The sequence below is a fragment of the Polypterus senegalus genome, chromosome 15 (assembly GCF_016835505.1).
Source record: "Polypterus senegalus isolate Bchr_013 chromosome 15, ASM1683550v1, whole genome shotgun sequence".
In the NCBI taxonomy this organism is placed as follows: domain Eukaryota; kingdom Metazoa; phylum Chordata; class Cladistia; order Polypteriformes; family Polypteridae; genus Polypterus; species Polypterus senegalus.
Window position 1 is genome coordinate 71,576,357 of NC_053168.1, and position 27,971 is coordinate 71,604,327.

Here is a 27,971-nt window from a genome sequence, read left to right on the forward strand (position 1 = left end):
GATGGGTTAAAAATTATCTTAGACAAGTATTTCTAAGACAACCAAGTAATTTTGTTTCTTAGCACAGTCCTTCTTTTTTTTTTTTTTTTTTTACAACTTCCTCTTTTCTCAGTTAAGAACTTTAGCTATCAAGTCACAAGTTAAATGGTTGATGAGAAAGGAGTGTACAGCAGACAATTATGCACCACAAGCAGCATGCATTTTTTTCCCCTTCAGGACTTAAGCTCAAAAAATTTGAGTTGCATAGTAGCATTTTGAATTGAAATATAGCTATTTTCAAATATTTATATGCAGACTACAATTTTTTTTTTCTTCTGTTCACTGCAACAATGTGTTTTTAGGTTCTTGAAGAGGATTAGACTCCCTTCTATAGCAGCTTGTACTGCTGGAACCAGGTGCTATGGATGGTTGCACTGATGCATTTGACCCCATCACAAAAATGTGACAGAAAATGAGATGCATCATTACTTTTGTAGCATGTGCAGTGTTTGTACTTCTATTCAGGATGTGACATTTAGTCATGGAGTGGGCTTGCACGGCAAACAAATGTATAATCAGTTTGTGCACATTTTCTTTTAGACAGTTGCTTAATATATGAGGCTCAATGTTTGTTTATGCAAACCCGACACAGACAGACGTGGGACACACCTTCTGGGAACACATTTTTATTAGAACACACATTTCTTCTCTTCCTCGTCTGCCTCCACACCTCCTGGCAAGCTTTGGCCTCTTCCGCCTGACCCTGGCTGCTGGAGTAGTGTCTGCTGCCTCCTTTTATAAGGCACCTGGAAGTGCTCCAGGTGCTCGTTGGTCTACTTTCAGGAGCACTTCAGGAGCTGCAATAAAGGACTCAGCATCTGCTGCATGGAACCCAATAGGGCTGCACAAAACTCCAGCTCCCATGGAGCCTTGCGGGATTCCGAGGCACCACTGTAATCCACAGGGACTGCCACCTAGTGCTCCGGGGGAGGTAATGCTCTGGATACATTCCCTCCCCCAGTACTTCCAGCATAGAGGCGTCCCGGCTGGGCAAGGGCCCCAGCTGTACGCCAAAATGTCTTTCAGAAGCTTATTACAAGGGAAAGCCCTAAACACCTGAATGCATCCAGCTTGTTGAAATTTGGACTTGAATTGATTATATATACATTTTTGCAATTGATTATATGTACATTTTTGCTGTAATTTAAGAAAGTCTCTACTGTGAATAGAGTAAAGTGAGAATCACATAGAGTCTACACGTTAAGATTTGAAGCAAATGAATTTTCACGCTGCATTCAAATTAGGTAGGTTCCACAGCATAGGTGTTTAATCAACATTATTAAAAATAGCCAAGAATATCTGTATGATGCCTTTCCTTTATTATTACCTGCTTTGACATTAAATGCTTGTATTTACTTGACTGCTGGAAATAAAGTAATAGTCATAAGTAGAGAATTTAATTGTCTAAGGTTTCTGAAAATGCTATATATTTTAAACTTCAGTGTGGCAAAAGACTTGCAAAATCAGGGTGTTTTCCAAGCAATCTTTTATAGTCTAGTCCTTAATTATCTTACAGGTTGAAATGGCAGCATTATGCCAAGAGATGGTAGCATTGCTTTATTGATAAACCGCTGAAACACAGATGTTCTCCATATAGTTAATGAATGCCTGGGACTTTCCACCCCTGAAATGTATTATTATCCAACTAATTGTTATAGCAGCCAATCTGCATTCTGGTAGAACTGCTTGATGTGATAATCTTATTCTCTATTATAATACTAGTCACAAAGGAAGTAGTGGGTGAAAGCTGTTGACACACTGTAGCATGTGTTATCTGAGCCGCAAATACTTTCTCAGTTTAATTTGTTTCTTTTGAAAACATTTATATGTCTGTTGAAATACTGCAGATTTTTTAAAAATGTGTCAGTTTTTTGACTTTGTTTCAATTTGCAGTGTAATTTAATAGGTGCAATTTCTTCTTTTGTTGGGTCCTTAAAAGTCGGTATACTGTATGTGAAGCCATTTAGTTTTCATGTGTTTTAGTAAACCTTCTGTTTACTGTTCTGTTTATATGATGCACCATTTATGACAATATTTTAATTTAATGTGTTTCTTTATATAATATTGAAATTTGAAAACAAAGATAATACCAAGTTTATATTTATGTTGGTTAAAGCATCTTTACCTTGAAAGGTAATATAATTTCATTTAACTTTTTTTTTTTTCTTTCATTTTTTCAGTGAACTTTGAGGCCCTCATTATTGCAATGGCAGTAGTAGGTGGGATCATCTTGTTGAGTGTCATAGTGTGCTGTTACTGTTGTTGTTGTCGAAGTAGCTCTTCAAGGTATTTTTTATTCTAGTATTTTTTTGCATTCCATTTTGTTTTAATATTTCTAATTTGCCTGCATGTTCACATGTTTTTAACTTGAAGCACAAACACTAAAATTGAGAAGGTTTGTCAGATAATGTTAGAGACAGTCTTTAAGTTTAAAACTGGTCTTTTTATTAAACTGTATACCAAAATGGCAAGGTGCTGAAGTAAACAGAAAAAAAACATATATTTGAACAGAGAGATCCTTCTATCTTTACATCTTTTGTGGGCTTTTATGATAGACCAACATACTAATTTCTCTACCTGTAGCTTTCAATGAAACTGGAATTATACACAACAAAAGTGCTAAATTAACAATTATAGTGTTAATGTAACAGTTACAAGTTTGAATATGGAAAGTGTGTTTCCATATTCACCCTCTAGGTGTTCATTTAACACTGGGGATTTTGCTGTGACTGCGCTAGTAATGGCTAGAGGAGCAAGTTCATTTGATGTTGTCATTTTAGCAACAGTGAAATTTGAGGCTTAAATTATATGAATGTTAAGTTTAAAAAAAAAGTGACATTCTGTCTTTAAAAAACAAAAAAAACTGTTACATGGGTGAATAAAATAACAGAAACACCCAAATATTTAAATCAGTGTAAAGGACCTAATAATAACCTTTTGCCTTTTGAACAGCTTTTATCCATCATGTAATGTTTTTGTAGAAGTGTTATATTGTTTGTATTGGGTTATTATGCTGTGCTTCAAGAAGAAAAGCCTCTACTCCTGCCAGGAATGAAGGAGTTGGGAATGTACTTCTCATTCTCTGGTTCAAATTTTTGAAAACATCTCAATTTTTAGATCAGGTGATTTAGGAGAGTGTGGAAGATGTTTAATTCCATGCTGGTGTACATGAAAGCACTGTTGAAATAGTTTAGGATTGTGTATAGGGACCTTATCATCCTGGATCAGGAAAATTTCATAAGAGCAAAGAGGGTGTGTAAAATTACCTGTTTTGTTATTCATTTTTTTTAATCCTTGGCCATTATACAGTGATACAGAACCAACATTGCACCTGATGACTACCCCATCTTTGTTGACCACACTACTAGTAATTCTCCACCATGTCTCACAGTTGGCAAATTTACATTGTGAGTTGAAGGTATCCTTTGAGTCTCTTCCTAGATACTCTGTGATAAACACAGTAAAAGATTACTCATCAGACCATGTTACTTTTTTCAATTGCTGCAAGTTTAACATTCCCTGCTTCATATTATGTGTGCTTGTGCTTTGGCCTTGTAAACAAGTGGTGCACAAATGGCAGCATCATAATTTAAAGCTTTGGGAAGCTCACCATGTACTGTATGAGTTTAGGCTACACAGGTGCAGATTCATTTCTGTGGTAGTTTTTGATACTTTGTTTGGTGGAATTTGGCAAATAACCCAGTTACTTTAAAGTTTAACTCTTATTTGTTGTTTCTGGTCTTTCCCCCAACATCTGTACATTTATTTTCAATGAGTATATAATGCAAATGGCTGACTTGTTGAATCATGAAAATAGCTATAGGAAACATCAAAGGCCATATATATATATATATATATATATATATATATATATACACACACATTTTATGCATTTTAAGTATCATATATGTATTTATTAGTAAAACTGCATTATTTTATGGATGTTTCTTAGTATATATGGATTCCTATAGTCTCACTACTGTATCCACACACTTTCGGAATCCATCTAATAAATAAGCAAGAAAGTTTCTTTGTCACAATGCAATCATCAAGAGAGAAGAAGAGTAAATAACCAAATGATGTTTCTGTAATTAATAAAAAAAAATTAAATGCATAATAAACATGATTAGAAAAATTAAGGAAAACTCTAAAGTAGTAAATTTTAATTTAATTTGGGGTAAAAAAAATTATATATCAAGGTTGTGAGCAAACACATGATTGAGGCTACTATTCTAACTGGAAACGGAAAGGGGGGTTATAATTCTACATATTCCCATGATTTCTAGTGAACTTTCTTTCGAAATCAAACGACTTCAGTTTCCAGTTAGTCTTGCATTTGAAATGTCCATAAATAAAGCGCAAGGACAATCACTTAGTTACTGGAGTTTACCTCAAAGAACCATACTGTTCACACGGCCAGCTGTACGTCGTCTGTTCCATGGTAGGTTCAGGAAAGTATTTATACATTCTTGCTCCTAATGGCAAAACGAAATACATTGTCTATCATAAGGCCCTCTTAATCAGTTATTTGTTAATAATGGAAGTTTGACTTTTAAACATTATTTGAATAATAAATTAATTGCCAAATAATACAATTTTTTTCCCTTCACTTTTTTCCAATTTAAGCAACAGCTGAGCATCCCCACCAGTCATCATACATTCTCATTCCATTAACAGAATGTAGACTTATCTACAGTAAGAAAGAAGAACCTGAACATAATTTAAGCAAGTTCAGAAAGCCACTTTCCACCTATCTTTGCCATTTTTGCATATTCTGACAGAGGTAACTGATATTAGAGGGGATCCCCAGGTTCTGTTCTTGCAAGACATGTTGGTAAAGCACATGGTGCTGTTTCAGAGCACACTTGACTACTCTTTGATCATTATTTTATCATGATAGGTTAAATAAGTAGGTTCCAACTTGTGTACATTTCATATTTATAACATTCTGTTAAATTAATGTGATTGCAGTTTAAGCTTCGTTTATAGTTATAAATATGTGCCGAGTCAGATATTATGTGTCTATGTTATTTACATATTATCCATTTGGAACTGGAAATACACATCAGTATCTCCTATTCCATTAAAATATTTGTTTGGGTTAAGTTGTGTATATGACACTTAATATGATGATGCAGCTATTAGTGCTTCTGCCTCAATGCTGCTTTGATCATGATTTGAACATTGTCTCTGTGAAGTTTACACTTTCTCCATGTCTATATTGCTCTTCCATGGGTATGCTAGTTTCCTTTCACATCCTAAAGATTTTGCTCATTAGGTTAATCATCAACTTTAAATTGTATAAACTTCACTGATTATTGGTATGTGAACGTGGATGCATTTTGTTGGCCTTGCATCCACAACATTCTTTCTAGGGTTCGTTCCTGCTTTATGTATAGCTAGCCACAGTACCTGTCGAAGACCGGTAGCAGAATGATTTAAAAAAAAAAAACAAAAAAATCAATTGCTTTCTATTGGCCTGTGTGTACCTTCAGTGCCTTTCCTCTATATTTTCATATGTGTGAACCTCTCTTCACCAGTGTTCCCTTTCTCGAGTGTGTTCCCACAAAGCCAGCTTTCTCATACTCTCATTATTTTCAAGGCACCTTTCTCGACTCCTGTCCAGATTTGATACTGTCTGTCTGTAAAGGTGATTCTCTCAGCATGCACCTTTACTCATTTTCACATGTCTCACAATTGCACTTCCACTTTCTTCATGTCACCTAAGCTAAACTGACCAATCCAATTGCTCTGAGGGACTGGACACACAGACGTTTGTGTTTTATTTTAGAGTAGATGTTACCATAGATAAAGGCAGTCTTATAAAAATGGATGGATAGTTTGTATAATGGTTGGCCTAGATATGAGTACCATCTGATGAAGAATTTGCATATTTTCCACATTGACATTTGATTTTGTTTTCTTTTTTTCTGCTCAAAATGCTCATGTAGCAGCTCCGTATATGAATAATGTATGTGTTCAATTCTTCTAGTGAAGTATTAAACTTTAAGTGGGATGCACTACCTTTGATGGCTGTGTAGATCTGTAACTGAATGTCCTGTTCCCCAGAAATATCTTTGCTATTTTCTCTCACATCTCACAGTCCTATTTACATAACAGTTTGATGCATGCAAGGTTTCTCCCCCATGACCCTGAAAAGTATGAATGTGGTTAATGAAATCAGAGAATGAATGTAAAGCCTCTGCTGATAACAGTTTAGTTTAGGTACTGCAAAGATGCATCTATTCCCATTTACTCTGCTACCATTTTGCATTCTGTGTTTACCCCAAGGCTTTTTTACTGTCTCTAATAAAAAAAAAGATTCTCTGATTTCTTTGTATAAAAGATCAAGAAAATCAGCAGGTTTTAGAATGCTGCTTACTCATAATATAACACTATGCATAGAGTGCATAGATCACAAATACAGAAGCTGTGAACTTGCAGCAACTTTACATTCACACACATTGAAATAGTTTTATTGTCTGCAAATAACCCTGAAGTGGTTAGTGCTAAGAAGGCCAGATGAGGATGAAGCCAGCATTATTTCAAGGTGTATTTTCCACTTGTAGGAACTTGCCTAATCTACTAGTCAACAGGGAAATTTTAGGGGTTTAATTTATCAACACTTTAGTAAAAAAATACTTCTGTGTTATTCTGCCAAATGTATATAGTGATAAGTAAGTACTCCCCTTTTCCAGTTCTGTCATTTTACATATGAAGACATGTAATTTGTCTACTCCAGCCCAAGTACTAAAACCTCTGGTGACGGACAACACCCAAAACGTTCATCATAGACTTTAGCTCTGCCTTCAACCCAATCATCCCTCAAAAGCTGGTTGTAAAACTGAGCAGGTTGGGCCTAAACACCTCCCTTTGCAATTGGATCCTGGACTGCGTGGTTCGTCCACTGCTGTTCACCCTGCTGACTCACGACTGCACAGCCACGCACAACACCAAGCACATCATCAAGTTTGCAGGTGATATGACGGTGCTGGGTCTGATAAGCAGGGATGATGAAACAGCATACAGAGATGAGGTGGAACGGATGTCTGCATGGTGTGAAGACAACCCTCTATCTCTCAGTGTTGACAAGACAAAAGAGATAATCGTGGACTTCAGAAAATCACATCCTGCCCACATCCCACTCGGCATCAACGGTTTAGATGTGGAGACTGTTAGGAGTACCAAGTTCCTTGGTGTGCACATAACTGAGGAACTTACGTGGACACATACCACCTCATCACTAATCAAGAAAGCCCAGCAGAGACTACACTTCCTGAGGCGGCTGAAGCGAGCAAGTCTTCCACTTCCATCCTCACCATGTTCTACAGAGGCACCATTGAGAGTGTTCTGACCAGCTGCATCACTGTCTGGTATGGCAACTACAACATGTCCGTCCACAAGCGCCTGCAAAGGATAGTGATGACAGCAGAGAACATTATTGGGGTGCCTCTTCCTTCACTACAGGGCATATTTAACAAACGCAGTGTCCGTAAGGCCTTCAGCATTGTGCAGGATCCCTTGCACCCCTCACAGGGATTTTTCATATTTCTGCCATCCAAGAGAAGATAATGCACACTGCACAATCAAAGCCAGATCTACCAGGCTACAGGAGAGTTTTTACCCCCAAGCTATCAGACTCCTTAACACCATGCTGCCCCCTGGTATCTTCCACACTGCTTCAACCACCACTTAAAACAACTTTTATACATGCAAGCCACTTTCCTGCAATGACGAGTGGGCATGTAGAAAAGAACTGAAAATCTCATGCTGAACTTTAAGTATTTGGACACTCTTGATATCCTTCTGCTGTGAAACATTCTGACTTGTCATTGTTTACACATGGCTTAAACAATTATTATCATACACTGATAATTTCTGTATTATCTATTGACTATATGTTTCTAGATTGCAAATACCGTACATTGCATCATTGTTCATATTGTTAACTACACGTCAATATTGCTACTGATACTTTTTCTTGTCCTTGCACAAAATTATATTTTTAATTTATTATTTGCACATCATGTTGTTACTCTGAGCTTCGCAATTTCGTCTATCTGTATACTTGTATATGGTTGAGATGACAAAGTTCAATTTGAATTGTTTATCTATGCAACAAAAATCAACCAACGTTCAGGACCAATATCTACTGTGATAATAACTATTAATAATAATAATAATAGTAAAATGCTTAGGTTTGTGTGTGTGTCTGGTACATATGGGCAACTGATTGTTCAGTTTGGTTTTGCTGTGTTTGGTTAATTTGGTGTTGGTGATGCAATTGAAAGAGATTATGCTAGTATGAGACAGACAAGGAAGAGTAAAGGCACAGGAGGAACACTGAGAGATACCTTCTTAGATGGTTAAATATAAAAGCATACAGGAGACAAGCATTGCAGGAATACTTTTTAGAGAGATGCTCAGATACATGAGGATACTGAGGAAAGGCGCTAAAGGTACATGTAGGGCAAGAGATATCAGATGTTTTGAAATGTATTCTTTTACCTATATTCAACAATTAACATGATAAGTGTTAAAAAACTAAACATTTACTGTTTCCATATCAATTAAGTATTTTGAGCCAGATGAATACTAATCAGTAACATTTAAATACTTTAAAATCGGGTAGTGTTAAAAACATGTTCTCTTTAGCTGTGTTGTCCAAAGCATTCAAGTTTGTGGTAAAACCATGCCAAGTACAAAGCCATCTGCATTTGGTATAATTTCTAAGACTATGAACTTTGAGACAAAACATTTCTTGCGCAGTCATTGCCTCTGAATTCTCTGTGACTATGCAAGTCACATGACTTGATCCTTTTAAAGTATGTTGGTGTAAACTTTTATACTGTACCTTTTGTACTAGTAAGAAACTTTAAATGGTACACACTATCGAAAAATATTATATAAAACAAAGATTCTTTATTTGCAGAGATTTCAGAGTATAAATTGTTTCTGGTCATTCATCTGAAAGGAGTTTGATAACCTTTTCCAAAAATTGAGTATCCATTATTTTGCAGTTAAAAGAATTATTTACAAATGAAGAACATTCAGAACTGTTACACATGTATGTTTGTTTATCTATTCATTTATTTATTAACTGAGCTTCTTTTAAAAGCCAATTTTTTTTTCCGGGAGACAAATAAAGTTCTAGCTATCTGTCTGTTTTAGATGGTATCAAGAATATTGAATCAAGCTTACCTTCTGACTTATTCATTTGTTGCCTTTGATTTAAGTTTTTCCTCATATTCCTAATGATATTGGAAGGCCCATTGGAAGCTAAGAAATTACAACTTTGCTTTGTTGTTTAAAGAAAAGCATTTGAAAATGGTGCATAATATTAAGTTGTTCCTGAGTCATACATAATCATTAACATTGTTCTTGAATGAAATATTCAATAATACTGCAGTTTTTGTAATAAAATAATTATTTGTATTCATAGATTTGATCGAGATGAAGAAATAATGGCTAGAAGACGTGAAGAAAGAAAGCAGCGTGCAGAGGAGAGGTAACTGCACCTTTAAACCTTTGTAGAATCTTTGTTTGTATAATTTTAAAATTGCATTTTATATTTTTACTATGAAAACTGAATGAATAGCTGAAAGTGAGCTGAAAAAAAAGCAAGCACCATAGTAAAAATGTAATGTTTGGTTGCCACAAACTGTATTGGAATCAACCCTACATGTTAGTATTGTGGGAAATCTCCGTTTCACATTTCACCCTGGCCATCGGACCTTACTTATTCTATGTTAATTAATGTTGACTGATGTTTATTTTTTATTGTGTCTTCTATTTTTGTATTCATTTTGTAAAGCACTTTGAGTTACATTTTTTTTGTATGAATATGTGCTATATAAATAAATGTTGATTGATTGATTGATTTCAGCAGGGTCACCAGAACTAAGAGAATTGTCTCAGTTTATGAACAAAGTTCGTAAGTTGGAAAAGAGCTACAAAAATCAACTTTGACTTTCTCTGTGCTTCATTCGTAGGAGTAGAATATTTCAGCCAATAAAATGCATTTGATAGCAGTAAATACACTTTATTCTTGACTTAAGGATAATGGATGAATAAAATTTACAAGCATACACAGACAAAGGACGGTAACAACACAAACCAAAGTTGGCTTGGTTTGATCCTTTTCAAATGTATGAATGTGAATTCTGTTTCCTTTTTCCTTACCTAAGGAACTGTACCAAGAAACATTCAGGCAAGACTGGCTTTTAAATGTTCTTCCCAGAATTCTTGCCTTTCAGCCGATTACACGAATCAGTCTTCATCATTATAATTTCTTGTACTGACCACTTTGGTGGAAGCATTGACTTTCTTCACAACTTTCCTGCAATTGCAGAAATTGTGCTTGTCGCACACTGTTTAAAACCTCTGAATGAATGATGCTATTCTAAATCAATTGAAGGTAATTGCTAAAGACTTATTCTGAACATTTATTAGTATTATCAGTTACAGCAATACATTGATTAAATATATGCCAGCTTCATCCTTACTACAAGGAGGATTTACAGTGTATTTTGTCTCCCTTTGCCCAGATGTTTTCTGTCTTTGTTTTTTGAACCTTGTGGTAGCTATACTGCATTTATGCTCTTTTTTTTACAGTTTCACAAACAGTGGATCATTGAACTGTTTTCTTTAGGAGGGCTGACAGTATGCTTGTATGTACTTCTCCTTGTGCACCTTGCTGTCCTTTTGTGAGGTTGAACTCAGTACAGCACCCACATCCAACTCTGTTGCAAATAGTCTTCCACTTTTACTAAATTATCCTTTGGAGTAGAAGGGTCACTGCAGCCTTTGTTGCCTCCACACTGCAGGCAGCAGGGGTTCTGCTATAGAGCAGATGCCATTTTTTGCCACAAATTTGTGAATATTGGGTATCTCTGTATGCTTTTAATGTTGGTTCGATTGGTATAGGTAGCAATAAATACAGCTTTGTCTTCATTGCGTCCATGTTTTCTTGTCTACAGTTACATTTACATTTATTTGCTTGACAGATACTTTTAGCCAAAGTGACTTTAAGAGGTAAACATAATTGAATAACATTAGGCTAGGACCTGTTTGTTCAGCAAGTGGAGTAGGACAAGTAACAAAAGCTGATTGCTGCAAGTGAAGTTTACAAACTTAGATTAACAACAAATCAACCAACAGTATGAAAGATCAGAGGGTTTGATGGATTTTGTTAAATACATTGTGGGAGTCAAAAGTTCTGATGGAGATTGGCAGCTCATTCAACCGACTAAGAACTGCACACAAAAAGAATCTGGATTGACATTTGTGGATACCACGCAGAGGCGGCATCATCAGATGCTGTTCCCTGGCAGAGCCGAGTGGGTGAGAAGTAGCAAGGCACCTCACCAGTGTCACCATATGCACAGTTGCTGACCCATTGACATCAGGGTTTTCAACTTGATGCTTTCTGCTAAAGGTAGCCAATGTAGCCACCTGATTAGATGAGTGACAGGTGTCTGTCTCGGCTGGTTAAATACAGGAATACACGTGCAGGTACTCCTGCAAGGGAAGGGAGAACGTGTAATATCACAGAATGTATAGGGAACTCCGCATGCATTCATCGTTCGTGTTCAGTATGCTAAGATGTGTTTTGAGAAGGTGACCCATCCCCATTAAAAGAATGGCTGCTGAAATGTTCCTTTTAAATACTGCATAACTTGTTTTTTATTTCATCTTCTTAATCTTTGTTGTTCACAGCAAACATGTCCTCTGTATGGAAGTTGATTAAATCTGATCCTTTTCTGAAAAAAAATTAAAGATAAAGCACATGACCATGTAAATTACAGTTATATAAAAACATTATTGCATTATTTTAACTATACAGTAGCTTCACATTTCCCTAGTCTTGGGTCCTAATTGAAGCCTGTTCACTGCGTATATGAACTTTTCCATGTCCTGAGTGTGTTTTTCTCCTCCACTTCCTAGAGATATGTACGTTAAGAGAATTGTCATTTCTAAATTATGAGAATGCAAATGGATGTGTATGACTGTTCCTTGCTGGCACTCCAAAGTTGGTGTTCACCATGTGCCCGGTGGTACTGGGATTGACATCGACACCCTGTAACCCTAAACTGGATTAGCTGGTTTGAAGATGGGAGCAGGAAAGGTATACATAGTAAAAAGTCTTGAATAAGTCTTTTAAATGATCTATTTTGACATTTATAAATCTGAGCAACATGGTGGGGCAACAGTTGGCACCAATGTTTTATAGTAGTAAGAACCTGAGTTCAAGTCTCTGCATTCTTGCCTGTGTTCGTCTGAGATCCTGAATAACTCCAGGTTTTTCAATATCCAGAAGATATGCTCATTAGTTAAAAAATGAAATAATATAATATTCTCAAACCAGGCTCATGCTGACTTTAACAATAATTTGGTGATGAGCATTTCTATTCAGTTCTATTAATATTTCAAACATGTATCAAGGAGTCTTGCAAGCAAAAGTAAAACCATGACCCTTTATAGCCTTATTTTATATATTTTCTCGTGTCACTCTTTTATCAGTTCAAGCATCTGATTTATTGTCACTTGCAATTTAGCCTGTTGATTGTAATGGGGTTGATTTTTGAATATACATAAAAAACGCCAAAGTTTTTTGCTAAGCAACTACTATACATAAGTGAATTGAGTCTTCAGTGCTAAAAATCAACATAGCAGTCTACTTTAGTACATTTTACCGTGGAGTTATTTGAAATCAGAGTTGTCAGGATACATCAGATATCAACGTAGCACCATGTAAAAGGTTATGATGCACTGCTCAGAACATCATTAATTACTTTTTAACTGAGCCAATGCAATTTGTTAGTTAACTGTAACTGATAAATCAGGATGTGTTAGCCATTTACTGTATATGTATTACTAGGTGTGCTACACATCTAAGACGTGGATGAAATAAATAGAAGTGAAACTCTCCCAACTTCCATATACGTTAGCTTAACTGACGAACACACACTGTACATTGTCTTGTTTTGTGTTTAAAAAAAAACCAATAATAATGTAAACTCTAAAATATCTAGAAAATGTGCATAAACACTGTGGAGCTGATAATTATTGATTATTCATGACTTGCTTACCAAATACTTTAAAATGAATTGGACTTTTCAATAAATTTTTAAATATATAAATCAACATCTGTTATCTTAATGCAAGTGCAATGGGAAATTCCTAATAAAATGTGCCATTGCTTTTCAGAAAAGAGGATACTTAATTCTTGAAGATAACAGTTACTCCTGTAGGAAAATGTTCAGATGGCTTCATACTGAATATTAGATTATGGTGAAACTATATGTGTGTAATCTTTCTTTCAATATGTACATTGAAATCAGAGTTGAGGAACTACTCAGTTTTCTTACAGTCTATGAAAACTCACTTTCCTTAACTACGCCTTAATAATTAGTTGATAAAATCATATAACACTGAGCCCTTGTAGAATGTATTTTTCACCATGAGACTGTCAATTAAAGCCTTTTATATAAAAAAAAATAAACAAAACACAAAAATATGATACATAAATATGTAATACTACGTACTTTTTGCAGAATATATCATTTGTTACCTTAGACCCTTAACTAGATATGTTATCTTTTTTAGCAACAACTTCAGCCTTATTTTTCCTAGATTTGTGGACAGTTTATAAGAGTGATGTGGACAAATTTTACCCCATCCTTCCTGCAGAACTCAGGGACATTTGCAGGTTTTTGAGAATGAACTGCTTATTTTAGTTACTGCTAGAACATCTCAATGAGGTTTCTGCCTGGAATTTGACAAGACCATTCTAAGCCGTTAATTTTTGATTCTATTTTTGTCCCCACTATTATAAAATTGCTTGTGTATTTTGGATCGTTCTTGCTCCATGGCTCAGCTGAATTCTTTCTTGAAGTAACTATTCGATCAACTTAGATTCTCCTAAGAAAACCTTTGATTTAGTACAGAATTCATGGCTTCTTCAATGATAGTGTACCATTCTGGTCCTGATATGAAAAAAGTATCTAAAACATGGCAGTACTACTCACTGTGACTATTGATACAGAGTTCATAGTGGAGCAGAGTATTACTCCACATGTAATAGGATTCTTGCCGGTGCTCTGTCTGTGTTGCTCGGAAAATGAAGTTTTGAGCACAGACATTATCTGACCAAAAAGAAACCTTCAGAACCCTAGATATACTTCTAAAGTTTTTTTTCCTGGAAATGTGTATATGTTGCTGTTGAATGAGTTTGGTAGCATGGTGTGTCCTGTCTCAGAAATTTACATAGTGCATCTCAGACTGTTGTTAAGTGCAAAACCCCTCAACATCACAAAATTGCAAGTTTCTAGGTGACCTGTATTTTTATTTTTAGATCTATGGCATTTTCGTTATAAATATTTTTCAAAGTTCATTTGAACTCTCCCTAATATTTTTGGGTGGATTTTGTGCAGCAGCATATTTTAATAAGTCATACCTAAAGACATACGTTCTCTGGCTCCAAAATGATATATAAACTAACTACATCTTAACATTCAAACTTTTCCACATAAGTTAATAGCTTGTTTTTTAAAAAAAAAATGATTACAGTACAATGAAAATTATCAATAAAAAGTTAACTGGTGCTTTACCACCTTTACTTTTGCCACTACTGCTGGGCATCTCATTTTAATAATAATAACTTGGGCACAAGTATTGTGCTTATAATACACAGAAAAAAGTAATGCATAATGTGAAGATCAGCCTGTAAGATCTGAAATGTGCGGTATACTCAAATATTTTTTTTTTTGTATTTTAATTTTTTGGTTTAATTGTAAATTATTTAAAGTGAAAATGTTTTTGTTTTTTAAATCTGCAGGAAAGCAGAAAGAAAAATAAAAAGTGATGAAATTCGAAAGAAATATGGTAAGTGCTACAATGTCATGTATTTTTGTAATCCGTTCATGTATGTATGGTTAGCATAACCTCTGTCAATGTAATTCCATTTAAAAATGTTTTTATATATGGTAGTTGTTCAATTTGTTTAACAGAAATAGAATTGTTTATGTTGCCATGACCTCTTATGTTGATGTTAAATATTGTTTTTTGAGTACAGAATTAGAAATTAGAGTTTCCATGTTTCACTAATAATTTAGCTTTAGGATGAACTGATCAGAGCCAATGAAAGCTCAGTTTCTAATTCGCTTGAATTGCTTAAAGCAAACTTTTGAAAAAATATGGTTGCATAATTCAGTTTGTTACAATTGTCGATTTTTATTTTGGATTTTCTTACATATGTTTGTTATTTAACATGCTCAGCAAGGCCATCTGTCCAGGCTCATGAACTGACATTTTCTTTTTTATGAGCTAGTATTCCCTGCCTTTGAAAGATAATGCTGTGCCAAGTCTGTACTCTCAAGACTAACCTGAGCAGCAAATGGAATTTAAAATGAGCTGTATGACCTGCCGTCTGTGTTAAATCTTCTTTGACAATAGCACTACAAACCAGGTTAAACTCTTGTTATTAACCTGAGTAAATTCTTAGTTTCACTCTCAGTGGTGGAAAGAGTCCTGAAAAATTGTGCTTGAGTTTGCATTTTGTTACTTAATTGAAAATGCTCAAAAGTAAGCACAAACCACTGAAATAAGCAGGGGCAGAAAGACGTCTCTTGATATTTTCCTTGAGCAAAAGCATATTTTACATAGAAAGTTTCTTATTTTTGTCTGGGCTCTATTGGCAAGTATGAAAACATTGAAACTAAAAAATATAACACCTTTAATTTTAGTTATTGCAAAGCATATTCCCAAAACCAAAAGAAAAATATGTTCTATGACTAGCCAACCCTCTTTTTTTCCACATTTTCTGAAAACGTTATCCATTTTATGGTCAAGGGAAACCAAAAACTACTATCCTGGCTGGATTGGGTACAAATTAGAAAAAACCCTCAGCCAGTCTATCACAGAATACATTGAGTTAGTACAACCTGAAATTAGAAAACGTAGAAGATATACAGTCAGGTTCATAGTGTGTTTGGGCAATGACACAATTTTCATAATTTTGGTTCTGCATGTCACCACAGTGGATTTTAAATAATGCAATCATTATGTGATTGAAGTATAGACTTTAAGCTTTAAGTTAAGGGGTTAACCAGAAATATTGTATGAGGCGTTTAGGAATAATAGCCATTTCTATACATGGTCCCGCTATTTTCAGGGGTTTAAAAGTATTTGGACAAACTAACATAATCATAATGATCATTTTCAATATTTGGTTGTAAATCCTTCATAGTCAATGACTGCCTGAAGTATGGAAGCCATTTTCATCTCCAAGTGCTAGGTTTCCACCTTAATGATACTTTGCCAGGTCTTTGCTGCAGCTGTCTTCAGTTGCTGCTTGTTCGTAAGACTTCATGCCATCAGTTTTGTCTTCATCAAGTGAAATGCACGGCCAATTAGGTTGAGGTCAGTTGATTATCTTGGCCACTGAACAATGTTCCATGTATTTTCCTTGAAAAACACTTTGTTTGCTTTAGCAGTATGTTTTGGCTCATTGTCCATCTGTACTGTGAAGTGTCATCCTGTCAGTTGTGCAGCATTTGGCTGAATCTGAGCAGCTAGTATAGCTCTATAAACTTCAGGATTCATCCTGATACTTGTACTAACAGTCATATACAGTAATCCCTCGCTATATCGCGCTTCGACTTTCGCGGCTTCACTCTATCGCGGATTGTAAATGTAAGCATATCTAAATATATATCACGGATTTTCCGCTGGTTCGCGGATTTCTGCGGACAATGGGTCTTTTAATTTATGGTACATGCTTCCTCAGTTTGTCCAGTTGATTTCATACAAGGGACGCTATTGGCGGATGGCTTAGAAGCTACCCAATCAGAGCATGTATTACATATTAACTAAAACTCCTCAATGATATAAGATATGCTTCCCGCGTGGTGCTTGATTGTTTGCTTTTCTCTCTCTCTCACCTTCTCTGACATTCTCTGCGCCTGATTTAGGGGATGTGAGCAGAGGGGCTGTTTGCACAGAGGCTGTTTGCCTAGAGGATACGGACGCTCCTCTACAAAATGCAGCTTTATCGCGGTGCTTCGGCATACTTAAAAACACGTATTGATTTTTTGATTGTTTGCTTTTATCTCACTCTCTCTCTGACATTCTCTGCTCCTGACGGTGCTCCTTTGAAGAGAAGATATGTTTGCATTCTTTTAATTGTGAGAAAGAACTGTCATCTCTGTCTTGTCATGGAACACAGTTTAAACTTTTGATAAAGGGTGTTATTTCATGTCTAGTGGGCTCTAATAATGTTAACAGTGTGGGAGAGTTTATAAGGGCTTAAAATATATAAAAATAACCATACAAACATATGGTTTCTACTTCGCGGATTTTCATCTATCGCGGGGGGTTTTGGAACGCAACCCCCACAATCGAGGAGGGATTACTGTAATCGATAAGCAGTAATGAGTGACTTCCATTCACAGTCATGCCTTGATCATGCCATAAACTGCATCTACCATTTTTCACAGATAATGTGGTATTCATCGGATTATGAACCATTTCTTCTCCAAATGCTTCTCTTTCCAACATTCTGATAAAACCCTCAGTCTTTACTTTTGTGAAGTCTTCTCTTGATAGTAGACTTTAGCAATGAAAGATCTACCTTCTGGAGAGTTTTATTGGTTTGGCTAAATGTTGCGAAGGGGTTCTTCTTTACCAGGACAGAATTCTGCAGTCTTCAGCACAGTTGTCGTCTTTTGGTTTTTAAGACTTCTGGTGTTGCTGAGTTTACCAGTGTTTTCCTTCTTTTTAAGAATATAGTGACAGCCTCCAAATACAAATTCCACACTTAGAACCAATTCCAGATCCTTTATCTGCGTGATAGTTAATGAAATAATAGGGGGGAACTCTCGCCTGGTTGTGGAGCAGTCAAATGTCCAAATACTTTTGATCCCCTGGAAATGGAGGAGCTGTGCATTCCTTATATAATATTTTTGGTGAACTCCTTAAATTAAAGCTGAAATTCACACTTTAATCTCACAATGATTGCTTTATTTCAAATGCTTTGTGATGGTGTACAGAACCAAAATGATGAAAATTGTGTCACTGTCCAAATACTTATGGACCTGTCTGTATATCCTGCACATAGATAGGGGGTGGGGGGATAGAATTTAACTCAGTCTCGTGGAGTTGTTAAGTGGTGGCACTACACTTCGTGACATCCCCCAGCCACCCAAATGAAAATTGAGCATATGGCAAATTACATTCCCTAAAACCTTGAACTCAAGTGGGTTTTGAAATTGCAGCGCAGTTTTGCTCCAAAGTGTGAAGAAGAGGTTTGGAACCAGTTGTGTAAGAATGTAAAATAGTTGGCGACTCTTGCAGATGGAATCTGTAGCATTTTTGTACTTCCCCAATTTTTTTTTTTTTTTCAAATTTCCAAAATGGGCATCAAATGGGTTCATATAATGCACATACAGTTAATGGCATATTTTCCTTGTGGATGAATGTCTTTTTTTTTTTTTTAAACAAAATATTCCAAATAAGAGATCTATATCTAGTAGACAGAGAAAACAGGTGACAATGTTTACATTTTAAAATTAAAAAAAAAAAAAAAAAAACAAAAGAAAAATGTTTACCTGATCATTGAAGCTTACTGATCTGTAACTGGCAGTTACCAATATGGTCTGCAGTTGTCAGTTATGAATGAACATCTGAGATGGGTAAATAAAGAACAGTAGCAGACAGACGAAATCAAACTGACCTCATTACTGACACCTAAATTGTGTAAAAACACCTTAATCATGGTAAAGGTAAACCCACATAAAAGCATGGTGTGGAATGATTAATTCTCAGACCAGGAAAAGTAATCACCTGTTAATTGAACTATCATTAACTAAATTAATCCATTAAGTTTAAGTTAGTGTTCTTTATCACTCTTATCCAACTAAAGGCTTAGAGTACTTACACATTTATAACTATAGTGCCATAACAGTGAAGAAATCTTGTTACTATTTAATATCAATTGAATATATAGTTCTTTTAGATTAAGCAGTGAGACATGACCAGTTGGCAATGGATGATAGAAAACAAACTCCACTTGACAGGCTTTTGGACAAAAACCTCAGAGATGCACGACCCCATTATTACAGGAAATGTCACAGTTTAGACGACTTAGGCTTGTTAGTTGCCCTTCCTCTCGTCGGCGTTCTAAAATGTTATAAATATGCTAAAATCCATGATTGTACAAGTATAAACTGAACTTCAAATGAGAAGGTATGGTGTTGTGTCATTGTTTACTGAATCCAAGGCTACTGTCACAATGATGGCTCAATCTGTCAGCAAAAACAGTGCCTTGGCCAATGAATGTGCTACCACGAAAGTCCAACAGAATTGAAGCAATCAATATCAGTTTAAAAACTTAAAGGCGACCAGAAGCTTGTGTCTGAAACAATCAGCTTTAAAAATTTTCAACAACTATTGTTTTCTTCTTGTAAATGAACATAATCGATATGCATTCTGTAAATTCAATAGGCTAACATCACACAAGCAGTTGCTGGAATTGTCAATTTGCAGCATGCTGCAAAATGTAAAACAAATAACTTGCAAAATTTGTAAAGCTGCAAAGTGCAATAAATACCAGCAGTATTAATGGTCACACATTTTGTAGAAAACAGACTACCACAGGAATAATTATTTTAGAGAATAAAGTGTAGGTAATTCACTAGTAGCACAAATATAATGTAATGCATTAGGTTGAAAAATAAAACTAATAGAAAACACCACTAATACAAAGAATATATCTAGGTGTACGAGACCATCCTGTTTTTTACATACAGTAAATGGATAAATGTCTTAAGTCGTTGTGTTTTTCCTCTGTTTTCCATCTTCATCTTTATAAGTTTGATTTTCATGAACTGTCAATTTGTTTTGTTGAGCTGTAGTTTTGTGGGGTTTTTTTGTTTGTTTTTTTTTTTTGGACTGTTTAATCACTTTAATAACCATCCAGTTATCCAGTAATTAATTTTCAGGCCATTTGATTTACTTGTTTTGTCAAAATAATGAAATGTGTAAAATTAAACTTCATAAATATTTGTTTCATTTTCTGTTCATATAAATATGTAGTTATTTTTCTTAACAATAATAGCCATTTTATGATACAGTTAGAGTGTAGGTTTCCTAACCTGACACTTCCAATTAAGACTGAGGACTTTAGAGGTCAGACCTGGTTTTGCAATGTAAGCCATTTTTTCCCGGCTAAATAGCTTGATTTGGTTTATTTAAATAATTGCAAGTCTATAATGCTATTCAGGTGTCCTAATCCGCTATTGTAATTCCCTTGGGTATGAAGCCTTTTTAAGTGTATTTCTATCCTGACATTTTATGTTTACCTCTTAATTATTTTTCCCCATTAAACTAAAAGTCTAATTAATTGTGTTCTGAACATACAATAGTGTGATTTTAGAGTTTACCATAATGGCTTATAGCAGTGTGGAAGACTCTTCATTAAGAATGATTTATTCGTATGTTGAAGCCCTTTAATACAGTGTTTTAATAGTGATATTTGCACAGTCCAGAAAGTAGTAATATATTTATTTTTGCAACTATATTAGTGTGAGTAAAAGGCTGAGAATGGGTTGTGCAAATCTACATATTTGCTACCCCATTACAGAATTACAGAATCCAAGTTATTGTAATATCATAAAAATTTGTTATTACCAATGTCATCTGCTTCACTGTTGCAAATGGAAATACAGCTTAATGAACAGTTTTTGCTAACAGAGGTATGCTGTATAGCCAGAGTGTATTGTTGCAGTGCTTGGGCCAGATGCATTCTAAATCCCTTGTGCTTATTGATTTCTTTAATAATGCATCAATTTCATAATTTGTAGCCATCTGAGGCCTTTATCTAAATGTTATGATATATGGTATGTTATGGTAAATGTGACCATTTGCTTCTAATGCTGTGATTTTTTTTTTTTATTCCTTTAGACAGTTATTTATAATTTGAATATTTTAGCAATTTCAGATTGCATTTGTATATATCATGAAGTACATCCAAATGAGAAATCAGTTGAGAACAATAGACAAGCTGCAAAAATCTTACAAGTGCTATTAATTCTTAAATGCAAGATGACTTTTTTTGTTCTCTCATTATGATTTTCCTCAGTTATGTGCAAATTGTTATAACACAAGATGTCCATCTGAAGTGCTGAAGCAGATTTAAATATTTAACTTTTAAATATTTGTGTTTAGATATAAGCTGTAGTGATACATTCAATACACGTTTCCAATATAAATGATCAGAATGAAGTGTCTACAATGAAGACATCTGAAAAGAGAAACATAAAAGCACAGATGTAGTCATATTGAACCCTAAAGGCTCAGGAGACATTTTCTTGTGTACAGCTGACAGGAGGCCACCAATTAACTTCCACTGTGTAGTAAAACAGAAATCTCATTTTTCAAAATCTGACCTTAGACATTGATCTTTAGCTTTATATTTAGTCACTGATAAATGACTTAATGTAAATGCATATTTGCAATATATAGAAACTATAAATCTAATACAGATTATAATTTAGAAGTACCCATTAGGTTATGTATTTATACAAGAAATTGAAGTGAGACAAAAATCTTTTAACATTTTTCTGAACTGATTAGTACATTTGAAGGAAAATGTCAAGAGTAGAAAAGATTTTTTCAAAAGGCACAGCATTATTTCTTAATATAGCTTACGCACATTAAGTATTTTTCCCTGTACTTTCTTAAATCTCCTGTACAAAGGTTTTCAGAAGTATTTTTTTGTTATTAAATTGAAAACATGTTCAAAGAAGATTTCTAACAAAAAACAAATGCATGTGAACATAGTCCTGCAACATGAGCCCATTACAGCCAGTGTTCTTACTCTGTATACTCTGTACACAGATCTATTTGACAAATTGTTTTTCTCTCACAAGTTGTTTTTTCTGATCTTTTGAGTTTTAATACAGTAAACACCCAAATTTAATATATGTTATGATTGCCAAAACCGTGGTAGTAACAAAAAAAAAAAAAAAGTAGGTTCAAGGCATACTTTATGTTCCTAATCGTTTTGTTTGGACTTTAGCTACCAACTAAATAAGTACCTTTAAACAAATGTAAGAAGGAATTTTGTTTAAATCGTCTGATGCTAGTGCCTAAATTTGAACAGTGTTCTTCAGTCCACACAAGTAAATGTATAGTTGCACTTACAACATTAAAATTTTGTGTATAAATATTGTCTGTTGCCACGTGAGGTTAGAAGAATTTTTTTTAATATTATTTAATTTTTATTTATTTTTGTTTTTATTTCTATTTTTAGAAGGGGGCTTGGGAGAGCAGTGATAGATTGCACTTGTTCTTTGGTGGTAGAACTTCAAGTTTTGCTTTAACGTCTTCGGGTCATTTGTACTTAAGTATGTCCTGCAGATTTTGGATTACTCTTGCTGTGCTCACATATTGTGAGAGTTTTTGAAGCTCCCATTTGTGAAATTTTACCATCCCACATTTAAGCATTCACTTGAATTGCTGAATGGATTTTTGAGAGAAACGCCAAGGTTTGCTATTTGATTTGTTTTTGTTCCTCAAAAGTAATTCCATTTGCAATTTTTTATGAAAAAGTATTTTTTGCATTACTCCAAATTTAATTCAACCTCAAAAATGTAATTTCTGGCTTGCACATTTGTGTGACTTTGTTTCTTACTTTTGTGTTATGCCGTTTAGTCTTCATTTTCACAATGGGTTCACAGCCTGAGAAATGACCCATATTCAGGGTGGTTTGATAGCCAGTAAATGTGACCTTTACTCTTATTGCTCACTGGTAAAAACAAATTATTCTAATGAGATATATATGTGTATTTGGGATTTGGAACTTAAAGGGTTTGGAATACTTATGTAGGCACTGTTTTTTTTTTTTTCTGCTTTATAGAAACATACTTTTAACAAAATACATACATTGTCTTTAAAAGATAAAAACTTTTAACACTTAGGTTTTCGATAAAAGTAATTTTTGGAGGAATATGTGTATGTATCTTTTGAAATCCAAAGAAAGGTGATGACCTTCAAGGGGATTGAATAATTCTGCAAGGCACTGTGTGTATACTGTATATAAATCATTCATTCATGTTCCACCACTTATTCGAATGGCGAGGCTAGCAGTCTTAGCAGTGGGCCCCATTTGTCCTTTTCTCCAGCCACAGTCGCCAACTCATACTGTGGGATCCGAAGGTGTTCCCAGGCCATTTGGGAGAGATAATCCTCCCTGTGAGCCCTGGGTCTTCCCCAGGGTCTCCCCCCAGTAGGTTGTGCCCGTAAAACCTACACAGATGGATGTTCAGGTGTGTGTATCTATCTATCTATCTATGAAACCCGACCCACCTCAAGTAGTTCCTCTCGATGCAGATAGTCCACAGCTCTCCTCTAAGCCACTCTTGAATATCTGTGATTCTCACCCTAAGGGAGAGCCCGGCCACCCAATGGAGAAAGCTCATTTCAACTGTTTGCACCTGTAGTCTCAATTCTTTGGCATTTACCAAAGCCTATGACCATAGGTGAGGGTAGGGAAATAGATCAACTGGTAAATCAAAAACGTTGCCTTCTGATTCAACTCCTTCTCCACCACTAAAGATCAGCATAGCAATCTCATAACTGCACTTATACCACCCTAATCCATTTGTCTATCTCGCAATTCCTTTTCCCGTCACTCGTGAACAAGAGCCAGAGGTACTTAAACACCTCCCGTATCGAGGGGATAATCCACCATTTTCCTACTGAGGACTATGGTCTCGAATTTGGAGGTGCTCATCCTAATCCTTGCCTCTTCACACTCACTTGCAAATCATTTCAATGCGTGCTGGAGGTCCCAGCCTGATGAAGCCAATAGGACCACGTCATCTGCAAAAGCAGCAATTTGATTCTGAGGCACCAAACTGGACCTCACTCCCATTCCTTGCTGTGCCTTGATATCTTGAAAATCACAAACAGGACAGGAGACAAAGCACAGCCCTGGCGGAGTACTTCACTCTCTGGAAATGATGCCAATGTTTTTTAAAAATGGGGACAACCACCCCAGTCTGCCACTTCAGAGGCACAGCTTCTGATGACCATGCAACATTGAAAAGGTGTCTCAGCCATGACAGCTCAACAGTGCGTAGCTGTTGCATAGCTACCTCAGTGACCGTCTTTAGGGGAATGGGCATTGATTCACTCATCAGCTTCTGGCTCTGCCTCCTCCACAGAGGGCATGTCCATCAGGTTCAGGAGCTCCTCAAAGTGTTCTTCCACCGCCAGGCAATATCTTTGGTCCAGGTCAAAACTTTCCCGCCCTTGCTGAAGACATCCTTCCCTTATTGAGTCACCTGATAGTTTGCCAGACCCCCTTTGAGCCTGCTTGATAGCTGGTCTTTCCAAACTCCTCCCACTCCTTGGTTTTTAGTTTGCGGACTGCCAAGGCTGCAGCCCTTTTGGCCTGTCAGTATCTCTCTGTTGCTTTGGGAGTCTCCTATGCTAACCATGCACAGAAGGCCTCCTTTTTCTGCCTGATTACATCTCTAAACTTTAGTGCTCACCATTGGGTCCTTCAAGACTCACCTAAGGCCTTCAGGCTGCAGCTCTTTCCATTGGCTTCTACAATGGAGGCTTTGAACAAGGCACATTCAAACTCTTGTGTCCAGTTTCCCCCGGGATGCAGGAAATGTCCTTTCAGAGTCTGCAGTTTAAAGTCATCTGGACAGAGGCCTCACTACTCACCTGGGCTTTCCAGGTCTGTCCAGGTGCCTTCCCCACCATCTGACCCAACCTACCACTAGATGGTGATCATTTGACAGTTCTTCCTTCTCTTTGCCTAAGTGTCCAGAACATGCGGTTACAAATCTGATAATATGATTATAAAATCAGTCATAGATCTTTTGCCTAAACTGTTCTGGTACCAAGTACATTTATGAGCCACTGTATGTTCCAACATGGTGTTCCTTATGGATAAATCATGACTAGTTCCGAAGGCCAATAACAAAATACCACTTGGGTTTAGATCAGGTAGGCTGTTCTCCTCCACTCTCCTCTCCAGGTGTCCATATCATTAACCGTATGAGCGCTGAGGTCTCCCAGCATAACTATGGAGTGCTCAAATGAGACCCTTTCCACAATCCCCTCTAGTGACTCAAAAAAGGCCTGGTACTCTGAACTAGCATTTGGTGCATACACATCTATGGCTGTTAGAGTCCTCTCCTCCACAACCTTCAGCCTCACTGAGGCAGCCTTCTCGTTCTCCAGGACAAACTCTAACAGGGCATCAGCCAGGCAGGGACTCCGTAAGAAGCCTTCTCCTGTCAGCCCTGGGCAACTCCAGAGAAAAGGATAGTCCATTTCCTTGTGAGGTGTTTGAGTCCAGAACCAAGCGAGTGGGTGGCCATGAGCCCAACTCTATATATTACACACACGCACACAATATATGTGTGTGTAAACCTGTATACAATGATAACTTCAAAACAAATGTACCTATCTGTTTCAAACACGCTGTGATGTGTTTGCCTTGTTACAGGGTCCAGGACTATTGTTTTTGGCCCAGTACTTATTTCTATATCCATTATAAACAGTTAAGCCCTATGTCCAAAGATAACTGCAACAGAAATTGAACCCATATTTTTCCATTCTACTCTGTTCAGTCATAAGACCAAGTATTATCGATTTGCTAAATTAAAAATATTATTTGCATAGACGGAGGTGCACCCAAGCACACACATACTCTTAAGAAGTGTATAAATGCATATTGCTGACAGTCTGTTTCCCCTGCAAGAAAATCACAGCTGGTTGATGAAGAGAAAGAAGTGAACTGTCACAACCATTCACACACACACAGCCCCCTACTCTAGCTCTGTAAAGGTCAATGTGCACAGAGGCATTAAGCCACCCCGTACCAATTTGTCTATCTTTGCAGGTTGCTTACTTCATTTGACCCAATGTGTTTAGTTTCAAGTGAAATTGTAATATTTATTTGAGCTGTTTGTATTACTATACATGTGTGTATGTAATAAATATTATACAGCTTATGTGTTTGATTGTATTTTATTGTACAGTACATTCAAATATATTATACTGTAAAGAGTTTCAAGTGATTTCCTGCAGTATCACTAAAGGGAAATTTACATGGAAGTACTTTATGTACCATTTCATACTGTTTTTTCCCCCCTCCCTTATGTTCAGCAAATACTCTCCATTCAGTTTGTATTGGTCTGTCTTATTGGTGAGAAATTTGGGCATTATGGTTTGATAGTGGCATAATTTGCTCAGTATCACTCGTTTGTGGCTGGGTAATGGTATCTTATTGGAGTGTGTTGTCACAAATTAGTATGACGAGAGTGGAGCAAATGCCACTTTATTTACAGTTGTCCTCAAGTATAGTACAAATGTTGCTTTAAGTGTACTTTCATCTCATAACAGTGGCATGTGTTTTAGGTTAAGAGGAGGCTTTAAACTGGCAGTATTTTTTGTACTTGTCTTGCACCTGCAGGCTCAGAAAAATATTTTTTAATACTGTATTTAACCAATAAAATAGCATTTTCAGATCTGCTTAAATGAAGTCAGGCTAGAGAGATACCAGGGTACAAACAAGGGTAATCACATGGCCTTTATGTTGTTCAAACTTTGCCTTTCCTCTGTATCCTGGTGTGTCTCAACTTCTCTTGCCCAGCACTTCCTGTCTCAGTCATGTTTCTTGTAAAGCCTGCTTCTCTGGCTCTTGTCATTTTGAATCATGTTGTTTGCCTCGTGCCCACTTTTTGACCATCACCAATTGTAAATGGGACCCTTTTTCCCCACTGTGAAGACATCATTTGTATTCTTGCCAATACTTCCCGTCTTTGGAGGTAACTTTATTGCCCCTCGCTAGTATTTATTGACCCAACATCACTTAGTATGTTACTCACTTTTTTGTCATTGAAGTGTGCCTTTTTAACTTCTTTGTTGTAAAAAATTAAAAATGATTGTCATAATCGGGAATTGAACTTTGTACCCTTAATGTATCTCGTCATCATCCCTACTGGTGAGCCACTAAAGCCAATCTGACCAATGAGATTATTCAGAGGAACCAAAATAACATGCACAGACAGTAGCCTTTTGTTATTGTTACTTTGTAAAAACCGAAGACGAAAATGCCACTCTAAACAGTATGCTCTTGAAAATGTAATTTTGTCCTTTAATGTTGAAAAATGCTTAATTATCTCTTTTAATGTTACATTTTTGTGTTTCTTACTTTCTTTTTAGGCCTTGTTCGAGACTCTGATCATCCATATAGCAGATTTGAGAATGAATGATTTAAACTGTGAAGGGAACATCGCCTTTTGAAAGCTGAACCCCACAATCTTATAACATTTGACAAAAAAGAAAGTGATAACTTTGTGACAGTATGAACCTTGTAGCTGCAACTTGGATCTTTTTTTTCAGGACATACATTTTGTAAAGGTGTTAGTTTTAGTTGTGCTGTGTAGATAGATGCTTTTTCAGTTCTTATACTGTTTTCTTTACTCCCACAAGGGCAGATCTGTCTGTGTCAGTAGAACCGTGTGAATGCTTTTCAAACCCGAGTTTTCATTCTATGTACATTCCTGTCTACATTTCTTCTTTATTTTCTGATCTAGTTAAGCAATTTATGTATTTATAATATTCCATTTCAGTGTGTGCCAGAACATGTAACACAAGTCATTTTGAGAGATTTTTTTCAATTTTTCAAATAAAGTATTCAAATACAATATAAATGACTGTGCTCAACTAAACATTTCTGCTTGTATAGCCTGGTATTTACTTTCAGATTCTTTAAGCATTCTTAAGGATTTTTCCCAAATGACTGATTCTGTTTTGTTTGCCTTTGCTTGCATACTTTCTAAAACAATGAAATAAAAGTATTCTTTGTATGTTATAAAGATTTTAAATTAAATTATTTTTCCTTA

The 27,971-nt window shown here is 35.9% G+C and overlaps 1 protein-coding gene across 1 annotated transcript; it reads left to right on the plus strand.

Annotated features, from left to right (window-relative positions):
- The first annotated feature begins 2,216 nt into the window (after nucleotides 1-2,216).
- Nucleotides 2,217-27,971, plus strand: LOC120515707 (pituitary tumor-transforming gene 1 protein-interacting protein-like). The gene is made up of 4 exons (XM_039736955.1): nucleotides 2,217-2,325; nucleotides 9,482-9,547; nucleotides 14,879-14,925; nucleotides 27,289-27,971. The coding sequence occupies exons 1-4, from the start codon at nucleotides 2,246-2,248 to the stop codon at nucleotides 27,336-27,338; spliced, it is 243 nt and encodes an 80-aa protein (XP_039592889.1). The 5' UTR covers nucleotides 2,217-2,245; the 3' UTR covers nucleotides 27,339-27,971.